This window comes from Ranitomeya imitator, chromosome 2 (assembly GCF_032444005.1).
Source record: "Ranitomeya imitator isolate aRanImi1 chromosome 2, aRanImi1.pri, whole genome shotgun sequence".
NCBI lineage: Eukaryota > Metazoa > Chordata > Amphibia > Anura > Dendrobatidae > Ranitomeya > Ranitomeya imitator.
Genome location: NC_091283.1, coordinates 25,202,703 through 25,216,554, shown reverse-complemented (window position 1 = coordinate 25,216,554; position 13,852 = coordinate 25,202,703). Strand labels below are relative to the sequence as shown.

Sequence of the window (13,852 nt, the reverse complement as noted above, 5' to 3'; positions counted from 1 at the left end):
ACGTCAAAAGGGGTTATGTTATTATTGTGGCGACGCTTCTCATGTCATTTCAGTCTGTCATAAGCGGACAAAGAAGATCGCTAGTTCATTTACCATCAGTACTGTACAACCTAAATTTCTGTTATCTGTGTCCTTGATCTGCTCATTGTCATCATTTTCTGTCATGGCGTTTGTGGATTCAGGCGCCGCCTTGAACTTAATGGACTTTGGGTTTGCTAGGCGTTGTGGTTTTCATTTGCAGCCTTTGCAGAACCCTATTCCTTTAAGGGGCATTGATGCTACCCCCTTGGCTAAAAATAAGCCCCAGTTTTGGACACAGGTGACCATGCGCATGGCGCCAGCCCATCAGGAAGATTGTCGATTGAAAGCAGAGGGTGGTTATAAATGGTATAGTCTCTAACTGGGTCGCTGTGACCAGTGGGGTACCGCAGGGGTCTGTATTGGGACCTGTTCTCTTCAACATATTCATTAATGATCTGGTAGAAGGTTTACACAGTAAAATATCGATATTTGCAGATGATACAAAACTATGTAAAGCAGTTAATACAAGAGAAGATAGTATTCTGCTACAGATGGATCTGGATAAGTTGGAAACTTGGGCTGAAAGGTGGCAGATGAGGTTTAACAATGATAAATGTAAGGTTATACACATGGGAAGAAGGAATCAATATCACCATTACACACTGAATGGGAAACCACTGGGTAAATCTGACAGGGAGAAGGACTTGGGGATCCTAGTTAATGATAAACTTACCTGGAGCAGCCAGTGCCAGGCAGCAGCTGCCAAGGCAAACAGGATCATGGGGTGCATTAAAAGAGGTCTGGATACACATGATGAGAGCATTATACTGCCTCTGTACAAATCCCTAGTTAGACCGCACATGGAGTACTGTGTCCAGTTTTGGGCACCGGTGCTCAGGAAGGATATAGTGGAACTAGAGAGAGTACAAAGGAGGGCAACAAAATTAATAAAGGGGATGGGAGAACTACAATACCCAGATAGATTAGCGAAATTAGGATTATTTAGTCTAGAAAAGAGACGACTGAGGGGCGATCTAATAACCATGTATAAGTATATAAGGGGACAATACAAATATCTCGCTGAGGATCTGTTTATACCAAGGAAGGTGACAGGCACAAGGGGGCATTCTTTGCGTCTGGAGGAGAGAAGGTTTTTCCACCAACATAGAAGAGGATTCTTTACTGTTAGGGCAGTGAGAATCTGGAATTGCTTGCCTGAGGAGGTGGTGATGGCGAACTCAGTCGAGGGGTTCAAGAGAGGCCTGGATGTCTTCCTGGAGCAGAACAATATTGTATCATACAATTATTAGGTTCTGTAGAAGGACGTAGATCTGGGGATTTATTATGATGGAATATAGGCTGAACTGGATGGACAAATGTCTTTTTTCGGCCTTACTAACTATGTTACTATGTTACTATGATTTCTGGTGTTGCATAATTTGCATGATGCTATCGTGCTGGGTTTTCCGTGGTTGCAGATTCATAATCCTGTGTTGGATTGGAAGTCCATGTCTGTGACTAGTTGGGGTTGTCAGGGGGTTCATAGTGATGTTCCTTTGATGTCAATCTCCTCTTCTTCCTCTTCTGAAATTCCAGAGTTTTTGTCTGATTTTCAGGATGTATTCAATGAGCCCAAGTCCAGTTTCCTTCCACCGCATAAGGACTGCGATTGGGCTATTGACTTGATTCCAGGCTGTAAGTTTCCTAAGGGTCGACTTTTCAACTTGTCTGTGCCTGAATATACCGCCATGCGGAGCTATATTAAGGAGTCTTTGGAGAAAGGGCATATTCGGCCATCTTCTTCACCGTTGGGAGCGGGGTTCTTTTTTGTTGCTAAAAAAGATGGTTCTTTGAGACCCTGTATTGATTATCGCCTCTTGAATAAAATCACGGTCAAGTTTCAATATCCTTTGCCTTTGCTTACCGATTTGTTTGCCAGGATTAAGGGAGCTAGTTGGTTTACTAAGATTGACCTTCGGGGGGCATATAATCTTGTTCGTATTAATCAGGGTGATGAATGGAAAACTGCGTTTAGCACGCCCGAAGGCCATTTTGAATACCTTGTGATGCCATTCGGGCTCACTAATGCTCCATCTGTTTTTCAGTCCTTCATGCATGATATCTTCCGGACTTATATTGATAAGTTCTTGATTGTATATTTGGACGATATTTTGATTTTTTCCGATGATTGGGAGTCTCATGTGGAGCAGGTCAGGATGGTATTTCAGATCCTTTGTGACAATGACTTGTTTATGAAGGGGTCTAAGTGTCTCTTTGGGGTGCAGAAGGTCTCTTTTTTGGGCTTTATTTTTTCTCCCTCATCTATAGAGATGGATCCGGTTAAGGTTCAGGCTATTTATGATTGGATTCAGCCCACATCTGTGAAGAGCCTTCAGAAATTTTTGGGTTTTGCAAATTTTTATCGCCGTTTCATTGCTAATTTTTCCAGCGTGGTTAAACCCTTGACCGATTTGACGAAGAAAGGCGCGGATGTGGCGAATTGGTCCTCTGTGGCTGTCTCTGCCTTTCAGGAGCTTAAACGTCGATTTACTTCTGCTCCGGTGTTGCGCCAACCGGATGTTTCTCTTCCGTTTCAGGTTGAGGTTGACGCTTCTGAGATTGGGGCAGGGGCCGTTTTGTCTCAGAGGGATCCTGTTGGTTCCTTAATGAAACCGTGTGCCTTCTTTTCCCGTAAGTTTTCGCCTGCTGAACGCAATTATGATGTCGGCAATCGGGAGTTGTTGGCTATGAAGTGGGCGTTTGAGGAGTGGCGACAATGGCTTGAGGGAGCTAAGCACCGTATTGTGGTCTTGACTGATCATAAGAATTTGATTTACCTCGAGTCTGCTAAGCGGCTGAATCCTAGACAGGCTCGATGGTCCTTGTTTTTTTCCCGTTTTGATTTTGTGGTCTCGTACCTTCCGGGTTCTAAGAATATTAAGGCTGATGCCCTCTCTAGGAGTTTTTTGCCTGATTCTCCTGAAGTCTTGGAACCGGTCGGTATTTTGAAAGAAGGGGTGGTCCTTTCTGCCATTTCCCCTGATTTACGACGGGTTCTTCAGGAATTTCAAGCTGATAAACCTGACCGCTGTCCTGTGGGGAAATTGTTTGTTCCTGACAGATGGACTAGTAGAGTGATTTCTGAGGTTCACTGTTCCGTGTTGGCTGGTCATCCTGGCATTTTTGGTACCAGGGATTTGGTTGGTAGGTCCTTTTGGTGGCCTTCTTTGTCGCGTGATGTGCGTTCTTTTGTGCAGTCCTGTGGGACTTGTGCGCGGGCCAAGCCTTGTTGTTCCCGTGCTAGTGGGTTGCTTTTGCCATTGCTGGTCCCTGAGAGGCCCTGGACGCATATTTCTATGGATTTTATTTCCGATCTTCCGGTCTCCCAGAGGATGTCGGTTATCTGGGTTGTTTGTGACCGGTTCTCTAAGATGGTTCATTTGGTGCCTTTGCCTAAATTGCCTTCCTCTTCGGATTTGGTTCCACTGTTTTTTCAGCATGTGGTCCGTTTGCATGGTATTCCGGAGAATATTGTGTCCGACAGAGGTTCCCTGTTTGTTTCTAGGTTTTGGCGGGCCTTTTGTGCTAGGCTGGGCATTGATCTGTCTTTTTCTTCTGCGTTCCATCCTCAGACAAATGGTCAGACCGAGCGAACTAATCAGACTTTGGAGACGTATTTGAGATGCTTTGTGTCTGCTGATCAGGATGATTGGGTGGCTTTCTTGCCATTGGCCGAGTTTGCCCTTAATAATCGGGCTAGTTCAGCTACCTTGGTTTCGCCTTTCTTTTGTAATTTTGGTTTTCATCCTCGTTTTTCTTCTGGGCAGCTTGAGCCTTCTGACTGTCCTGGTGTGGATTCTGTAGTGGACAGGTTGCAGCAGATCTGGGCTCATGTGGTGGACAATTTGGTGTTGTCTCAAGAGGAGGCTCAACGTTTTGCTAATCGTCGTCGGTGTGTTGGTTCCCAGCTTCGGGTTGGGGATCTGGTCTGGTTGTCTTCCCGTCATGTTCCTATGAAGGTTTATTCTCCTAAGTTTAAGCCTCGGTTTATCGGTCCTTATAGGATTTCTGAGATTATTAATCCGGTGTCTTTTCGACTGGCGCTTCCGGCCTCTTTTGCTATCCATAATGTCTTCCATAGATCTTTATTGCGGAAATATGTGGAGCCCGTTGTTCCCTCTGTTGATCCTCCGGCCCCTGTGTTGGTTGATGGGGAGTTGGAATATGATGTTGAGAAGATTTTGGATTCCCGTTTTTCTAGGCGGAAGCTTCAGTACCTTGTCAAATGGAAGGGTTATGGCCAGGAGGATAATTCTTGGGTTTTTGCCTCTGATGTCCATGCCGCTGATTTGGTTCGTGCCTTTCATCTGGCTCATCCTGATCGGCCTGGGGGCTCTGGTGAGGGTTCGGTGACCCCTCCTCAAGGGGAGGGTACTGTTGTGAATTCTGCTTCTGGGCTCCCTCAGGTGGTTGCAAGTGGTAATGCAGTTGTGCCTGGGCTGCAGTCCTGGACAGGTGTATCTGCTAATTGCAATTCTGACTGGGGTATTTAGGTTTCCTGGACTCATTAGTCCTTGCCAGTTGTCAATGTTTTTTGGGACTTGATGGATCTCTGTCTGGCTTCTCCTGCTTTGCGGCCATTTCAGCAAAGATAAGTGTCTGGTTTTTTTTTCTGTGGCACACCGGCTGTGTGCTTGTATTTGATTGTATTCCTGCTCTGTTTGTAGGATTCGCTGGAGTTGCAGATATACGCTCCTACGTCTTTAGTTAGATGTAGGAAGTTTTTGTATATTCTGTTGTGGATATTTTTGAAGGGTTTTAATACTGACCGCACAGAGCTCTGTCCTATCCTGTCCTATTTTAGTTAGAGTGGCCTCCTGTGCTAATCCTGTTTTTCTGCCTGTGTATGTTTTTTCCTCTCCGACTCACCGCCAATATTTGTGGGGGGCTGTCTATCCTTTGGGGATCTGCTCTGAGGCAAGATAGTATTCCTATATCCGTCTTTAGGAGTATTTAGTCCTCCGGCTGTGACGAGGTGTCTAGGATTGGTTAGGTAAACTCCACGGCTACTTCTAGTTGCGGTGTTAAGTTTAGGATTTGCGGTCAGTATAGTGACCACCTACTCCAGTGAAAGTTTTTCATACTGCTCCAAGGTTACCGGATCATAACACTTTACTGTGTGTTGGGGGGAGCTGCACTATACTGTGTTGGGGGAGCTGCACTATATTGTGTGTGTGGGGAGCTGCACTATACTGTGTGTGTGGGGAACTGCACTACACTGCGTGCAGAATTATTAGGCAAGTTGTATTTTAGAGGATTATTTTTATTATTGATCAACAACTATGTTCTCAATCAACCCAAAAGACTCAGAAATATCAAAGCTTAATATTTTTGGAAGTTGGAGTGGTTTTTTTAGGTTTGGCTATCTTAGGAGGATATCTGTTTGTGTAGGTAACTATTACTGTGCAGAATTATTAGGCAACTTAATAAAAACCAAATATATTCCCATCTCACTTGTTTATTCTCACCAGGTAAACCAAAATAACTGCACAAAGTTTAGAAATAAACATTTCTGACATGCAAAAACAAAATCCCCCAAAATTAGTGACCAGTACAGCCACCTTTTTTATGATGACATTCAATAGCCTTCCATCCATAGATTCTGTCAGTTGCTTGATCTGTTTGGATCGCCCCCAGACACAGGGCCAAGCATTCTCGGTACCAGGCCTCTCTGCTTCGGTTCTGAGGCTGTCACGTGGCTAGACCCGGTCCGCGACCCTGCTAAGGGGCGTCCAATAAAGGTGGTACAGTCTGTCAGGGGTTAGTGACGCCATCTGTGGTGTTCGGTCAGGGTGATGCTGCTGTGGGGTCCGCTGGGGTGATGGAATGGCAGCTGGATGGTATACCTTCCCACAGATGAAGTACGTCCCCAGGGCTTCCCAGTAAGGTGGATGGTGATGGTGCGAGGTGCAGTCAATAACGAGGACACCAGGTTGCAGTCTCTTTACCTCTTTACTGAAGACTTCAGGATCCTCAATCCAGAGCACGCTTAACAGGGCTATCTGAGACCGGCCGGTCCGATAGGCACATCCAGAGTTTCCTTCGCAGATGGAAATCGTTGCCTACCAATAGCGCATGTGTGTTGTAGTCCTACCCTGCTGAGCATTCGGAATAGTCCTCACAACTGCTGTTCTCGTTCGTTCGTTCTTTACAGCTCTCTCTCTTTCTTTAGTTCCAGATGTTACTAGTTTCTCGTCCCCCAGTATGTTTTGGCTAGGACGCACCCGTATGATGGGAAGGCCTGGAGGTCTTCCGGGACCCTAGAGACGCCCCTCTCCCACTGTAGCCCCCTATGTCTTCTTAGGAAATTTAAGGTAGACAGCCAACCTATAATTAACTGTCCTGTGGAGTTTGAAGTAAGACCTAGAGTCAGTTACTCCCGCGGTGTTCCGGCCACCGTCTACGCGCCTCAGTAGGATGTTGCCGCAGTCTCACGGCATGACTCCTACTGGTACTCCTTTGTGCTTGATCTCGTTTACACTGTTCCACAACATCCTTCCCTTCGTGTCTCTTTCTTAGGATACCGCCGCAAGGAAGTGCAGGTGCGGCTCCGTTACGTTCTGCTCTGTTCGCTAGGCACCTGCCAGGTTCCCACGCCTGACAGGGACCCCCCTGTGTCTTCTCCCTGCAACACCCCCTGCCACGGGATGTTGCCTGAATCCAACCCAGTCAGCTTCTGACTAACTTCCTCCCCAACCCCTAGTTTTACCAGTGTGAGGAGTGGCCCAATAAATAAAGCCTTTTGCTCCCCCTAGTGACCGGAGTGTGAAGTGTAATGTGTTCTGGTGATACCTGGTCAGGAGAACTCTTTTAGTGCCATCAGACGTACCATCACTCCCCTTAGTGGCAGAGTGTCATACTGCAACGACCAGATCTCTGGGGCGCTGCATGTTTACGATCAACATTGCGTGCAGCAGCCACCACAGCCTCCCAGACACTGTTCCGAGAGGTGGACTGTTTTCCCTCCCTGTAGATCTCACATTTTATGAGGGACCATAGGTTCTCTATGGGGTTCAGATCAGGTGAACAAGGGGGCCATGTCATTATTTTTTCTTCTTTGAGACCTTTACTGGCCAGCCACGCTGTGGAGTAGGAGTAGTTGGAGGCATGTGATGGAGCATTGTCCTGCACGAAAATCATGTTTTTATTGAACGATACTGACTTCTTCCTGTACCACTGCCTGAAGAAGTCTTCCAGAAACTGGCAGTAGGTCTGGGAGTTGAGCTTCACTCCATCCTCAACCCGAAAAGCTAACGCAAGTTCATCTTTGATGATACCAGCCCATACCAGTCCCCCACCTCCACCTTGCTGGCGTCTGAGTCGGAGTGGAGCTCTCTGCCCTTTACTGATCCAGCCTCTGGCCCATCCATCTGGCCCATCAAGAGTCACTCTCATTTCATCAGTCCATAAAACCTTTGAAAAGTCAGTCTTAAGATATTTCTTGGCCCAGTCTTGATGTTTTATCTTATGTTTCTTGTTCAAAGGTGGTCGTTTTTCAGCCTTCCTTACCTTGGCCATGTCCCTGAGTATCGCGCACCTTGTGCTTTTTGATACTCCAGTAACGTTGCAGCTCTGAAATATGGCACAACTGGTGGCAAATGGCATCTTGGCAGCTTTACGCTTGATTTTCCTCTATTCATGGGCAATTATTTTGCGACTTTTTTGCCCAACACGCTTCTTGCGACCCTGTTGGCTCTTTGCCATGAAACGGTTGATTGTTCGGTGATCACGCTTCAAACGTTTGACAATTTCAACACTGCTGCATCCTTCTGCAAGACATCTCACAATTTTGGACTTTTCAGAGCCCGTCAAATCTCTCTTCTGACCCATTTTGCAAAACGAAAGGAAGTTGCCTAATAATTAAGCACACCTTATATAGGGTTCTGATGTCATAAGACAACACCCCTCCTCATTACAGAGATGCACATCACATGATTTAATTTGTAGTTGGCTCTTAAGCCTGAACAGCATGGAGTAGGACAACATGTATAAAAGGTATCATGTGATCCAAAAAACAACTTGCCTAATAATTCTGCGCGCAGTGTATACTGTGTGTGTGTTAGGGGGGAGCTGTACTATACTGTGTGTGGGGGAGCTGCACTATACTGTGTGTGGAGGGGAGCTGCACTATGATGTGTGGGGGAGCTGCACTATATTGTGTGTGTGTGGGGAGCTGCACTATACTATGTGTGGGGGAGCTGCACTATACTGTGTGTGGAGGGGAGCTGCACTATACTGTGTGTGGGGGGGAGCCGCACTATGTTGTGTGGGGGGAGCTGCACTAGACTGTGTGTGGGTGAACTCCACTATGCTGTGTTGGGGGAGTTGCACTACACTGTGTGTGGGGGAGCTGCACTATACTGTGTGTGGGGTAGCTGCACTATACTGTGTGCGGAGGGGAGCTGCACTATACTGTGTGGGGGGAGCTGCACTATGTTGTGTGGGGGAGCTGCTCTTTATTGTGTCTGTGAGGGGCTGCACTATACTGTGTGTGGGTGAACTCCACTATACTGTGTTGGGGGAGCTGCGCTATACTGTGTGTGGGGGAGCTGCACTATATTGTGTTGAGGGAGGTGCACTATACTGTGTGAGGGGGAGCTGCACTATACTATGTGTGTGGGGGAGCTGCACTATACTGTGTTGGGGGAGCTGCACTACATTGTGTTGGGGGAGCTGCACTATACTGTGTGTGGGGGAGCTTTACTATACTGTGTGTGTGTGAGGGAGCTGCACTATACTGTGTGTGTGGGCAGCTGCACTATACTGTGTGTGTGGGGGAGCTGCACTATGCTGTGTTGGGGGGGAGCTGCACTGTACTGTGTGTGGGGGGAGCTGCACTATACTGTGTGTGGGTGAAGTCCACTATACTGTGTTGGGGGAGCTGCACTATACTGTGTGTGGGGGAGCAGCAGTATATTGTGTTGGGGAGCTGCACTATACTGTGTGTGAGTGAACTCCACTATACTGTGTTGGGGGAGCTGCACTATACTGTGTGTGGGGGAGCTGCACTATATTGTTGTTGGGGAGGTGCACTATACTGTGTGAGGGGTTGCTGCACTATACTATGTGTGTGGGGGAGCTGCACTATACTGTGTTGGGGGAGCTGCACTATATTGTGTTGGGGAGCTGCACTATACTGTGTGTGGGGGAGCTGTACTATACTGTGTGTGTGGGGGAGCTGCACTATACTGTGTTGGGGGGAGCTGCACTATACTGTGTGTGTGTGGGAGCTGCACTATGCTGTGTTGGGGGGAGCTGCACTGTACTGTGTGGGGGGTTCTGCACTATACTGTGTGTGGGGAGGAGCTGCAAGTTATTTAAATGTTTGGATAAATATAGTTGGCTAATGTTTAAGCTAATAATTTTATACGGCCCCCCGAACGCTATTATAAAATTCCAAATGGCCCTTGGCAGAAAAAAGGTTCCCCACCCCTTCTCTAGATGTTTCATATTTTAAACCATAAACCTCAATGAGAATAAAAACCATCTGTGTTTACTTGAGGTTAATTTGTATGAGTTTTTCCTGCATTTTTACCCCCTCCTTTCACATAAATGAGCACTAGAGGCCTTTTATTTCTCGCATTTTCACTTTTGTTTTCAGTCTGCCAAGCAAATGCTGATCACATTGTTTCCATTGCAGTAAGTCTGACAGCCGCCTATTCAGAGCACCGCTCGCCCCTTTTTGTGCTGCTCGGCTATTTAGTTTTGTACTTTTCCATTTTTAAGATTTCTGTGTTCGTTCTTATACTAAACACAGGATGTATAAGATGTCCGCCTTCTCCCTGATACTTCTGGCCGTTTCTGCAGTGTATTCTGGTGAGTGGGATTTATTATATTATTATTTATTATTCTATGATATTGACTTTGCTTTGTACCCTTTTGCTTTTTTTCACCACTGGTTTCAATGCCGTTTTTGTGCTTTGTGTTCTCTGATCTCTTGGCCAAATATAAAGATATAAGATTTCATAGAAACACAAACTGATTGTCCAGAAGTCCACTGCTGCGTCTCGTAACAGATTGTTCACTGAGGCCTCAAAGCTTCCAGTGATCTGACTGATGTTGTTCTGAAGAAAAGCAAATATTATCTGACACCTAAGTGGTTAGAGGGGACGGAGGGGTCATAATGACTAAGACATCTAAGCAGTCAGGCAGGGAAGGGCATACTGACAGACCTCCTGCATCCCTTCTGGGAGCGTCTAGTAATCCGAGGCTTTAGGCTATGTGCACACGTAGAATGAAGCACTGCGGATTTTTCCGCAGCAGATTTGATAAATCCGCAGTGGAAAACCGCTGCGGTTTTTACTGCGGATTTATTGCGGATTTTACTGCGGATTCCACTGCGGTTTTCCATCTGCAGTTTTCTATTGGAGCAGATGGAAAACTGCTGCGGATTCCGCACAAAGAAGTGACATGCTGCGGAAAATACTTTTTCCGCAGCATGGGCACAGCGTTTTTGGTTTCCCATAGGTTTACATTGTACTGTAAACTCATGGGAAACTGCTGCGGATCCGCAACTGCTGAAACGCTGCGGATCCGCAGCAAAATCCACATCGTGTGCACATAGCCTTAAAGGGGTCATCCACTACTCAGACCACCCCTTCTTAATTACTATGTTCCCTCTTGTAACATAACAACAGCCTATAGTCACCTGCGGCGACGTTCTATATTGGTTCCACCATGGATAAAACAAAAAATATATCAATTGCATAAAAGAAAACACAAAAGTGTTTGGGAACCAGTCTGTTTCCTTCCTTAGGTACAAATAGCAACATATACAGTAATTTATATAGTGGAGGTCACATGAGTCTTGAAATCAGCATAATTAATGAACACGAGGGAATGAAACACTTAAAACTGTCTGAACAATATCCATATAGGAAAAATATAAGCATAAAAAGAACTAACCCAACGAAAACTGACTATTAATACAGTGGGTGCAAAAAGTGTTCTGACCCCTTTAAATGTTTCACTCTTTGTTTCATTGCAGCCATTTGGTAAGTTCAAAAAAGTAAATTTTTTTCTCGTTAACCCCTTTCAGCTAGCTGACGGGTTAGTACGTCAGCTGGCAGTTTTACCCCCTTTGAGGTGAGCTCTGGCGGTGACCCCACCTCAAAGCCGCGACATATCACCTGTTTTCAACAGCTGACATGTGCCCGCAATAGGCGCCAGCGGAACCGCGATCCACCCGCACCCATTAACTAGTTAAATGTCGCTGTCAAATGCTGATAGCGGCATTTAACAAGCGGTGCCGGCCGCAAGGCCGGTAGTACGCGCACTGCTGACCCCGTCACGTGACAGGGGTCATCGGTGCATTGCCATCACAACCAGAGGTCTCCTGAAGACCTCTATGATTGTTGATGATGGATTGCTATGAGTGCCACCCTGTGGTCGCCGCTCATAGCAATGCTGTAATTCAGCTATATAGAGGTGACCTGTGCATCACCTCTATGTAGCAGAGGCGATGGAGTAGTGGATGCTTCTAGCCTCCTATGGAGGCTATTGAAGCATGCAAAAATTAAAAAAAATGTGTTTAAAAATATGTGACACCCCAGGGACCTGGTCATCACAGTGGCATTGCTTTCCTCACTGGGAGAGTGATGTTACGCTTGGAAGCGATGAAAGATCCCTTTTACCAAGTAATCACATACACACAACATGTTCAAACTCCAGGCCAGAAGGGGGAGCTCTGAACCCGGATTAAGGGGAGCTTCCCTATATTCTGTTCTGTCAGTCAGTCTGGCAGAGGACAGAGAAGAGGGCAGTCAGACCTTGAGTGTCAGAAGGACTGAAGGGGCCACATAGGCAGAGTTGCTGCAGCTCCTGGAGAAAGAGAACTAAGAAGGAAAGGACAGTTTGTAGAAAGTGTGCAGGAGAGCAAAGCACAGGAGAGAGACACCAGGGGAGGACAGCTGCGACTGGGCTACCTCCCTGGAGAGCGCATATACCGGTAGCCGGAAGACCGAGGTTGTGTCGGACTCTAGAGGCACAGCAGAAACCGCACGGACAGCTGGATTATAAATCACCTGTCCACCTTAACAGCCAGGAGGCACAGTGGCACATAGAGCCCAGGTCGTGATAGAGACCCTATAAAAAGGCTCGAGCAACCTGTCATACAGGTTTGTGTCCCACCTTTATGGAGGACAGAGAAGAACTGTGAGGACCTTATCAGAAGCCATAGACAGTAAGGGAATACAATATCACCGCACTGATAGGAAGGCTTCTAACTCCACCTGGGGACTCTGGATTTGCTTCCAAGCCGGTCGGACCCTGCCTGTACCTGTGATGTGATGCCCTGGACTGCGGTTGCCTGAAGCTACAGTAAACCAGGTAAAGAAACCTGTATCCTCCATTCTTTACTGCACCATTCACCTTCTCCATCTACACACTGGAGCCCTGGGGACCTACTTTACCTGTGGGAAGTTATACCAATTAGCTGCCATAACATCACCCGAGAGGACCCCCTTAAGTAGCGTTGGTCCCTACTGACCGAATACCACAGGTGGCATCACGAACAAACTTTATTCTTAAAATCCCTTTAAAAACATTCCCTTTCACATGGGCGTCCAGGGCCATGGACTGGGTCGCCGCCACCGTAACATATCCCTTTTGAGCCGACCGGACCCTGTACCGAGTACCCCACGGCATTGCCGTGTTCAGAATCGCCCGATATATCAATAAAAAAAGGATTAACCTGATCGCTAAATGGCGTAGCGAGAAAAAAATCAAAACGCCAAAATTACGTTTTTTTGGTCACAACAACATTGCATTAAAATGCAATAACGGGCGATCAAAACAACGTATCTGAACCAAAATGGCACACAAAAAATAAGCCCTCACTCAACTCGAGATCACAAAAAATTGAGACGCTACGGGTAACGGAAAATTGCGCCATTTTTTTTAGCAAACTTTGGAATTTGTTTTCACCACTTAGATAAAAGAGAACTTAGACATGTTTGGTGTCTATGAACTCATAATGACCTGGAGTATCATAATTGCAGGTCAGTTTTAGCATTTACTGAAACTAGCAAAAAAGTCAATGAAAAAACTAGTGTGGGATTGCACTTTTTTTGCAATTTCAGCACACTTGGAATTTTTTTCCTGTTTTTGAGTACACGACATGATAAAACCAATGGAGTCTTTCAAAAGTATAACTTGTCCCACAAAAAAACAAGCCCTCACATGGCCATATTGATGGAAATACAGAAAAAAAGTTATGACTCTGGAATAAAGTGGAGCGAAAATCGAAAAAAAACCCGAAAAAAGCTCCAGGGGTTAAGGGGTTAATGTACACTCTGCAACCCATTTTGACTGAAAAAAATAGAAATGTAGAAATTTTTGCAAATTTATTAAAAAAGAAAACCTGAAATTTCACATGGTCATATGTATTCAGACCCTTTGCTCAGACATTCATGTTTAAATCACAATCTGATCACTTCCTTGTGATCCTCCTTGAGATGGTTCTACTCCTTCATTGGAGGCCAGCTGTGTGTAATTACACTGATAGGACTTGATTTGGAAAGGCGCACACCTGTCTATATAAGACCTCACAGCTCACAGTGCATGTCAGACCAAATGAGAATCATGAGGCCAAAGGAACTGGCCAAGGAGCTCAGAGACAGAATTGTGGCAAGGCACCGATCTGGCCAAGGTTATAACAGATTTTCCGCAGTACTCAAGGTTCCTAAGAGCACAGTGGCCTCCATAATCATTAAATGGAAGAAGTTTGGGACCACCAGAAGTCTTCCTAGACCTGGCCGTCCAGCCAAACTGA

At 46.1% G+C, this 13,852-nt stretch overlaps 1 protein-coding gene across 1 annotated transcript in view; it reads left to right on the top strand.

Moving 5' to 3' along the window:
- The first annotated feature begins 9,708 nt into the window (after positions 1–9,708).
- Positions 9,709–13,852, top strand: part of LOC138661486 (major histocompatibility complex class I-related gene protein-like) — a 40,227-nt gene continuing 36,083 nt past the window's right edge. The window contains exon 1 of the mRNA XM_069746199.1: positions 9,709–9,897. Within this exon, the coding sequence (XP_069602300.1) occupies positions 9,840–9,897 (58 nt within the window). The 5' untranslated portion in view covers positions 9,709–9,839. The remainder of the gene's footprint in view (positions 9,898–13,852) is intronic.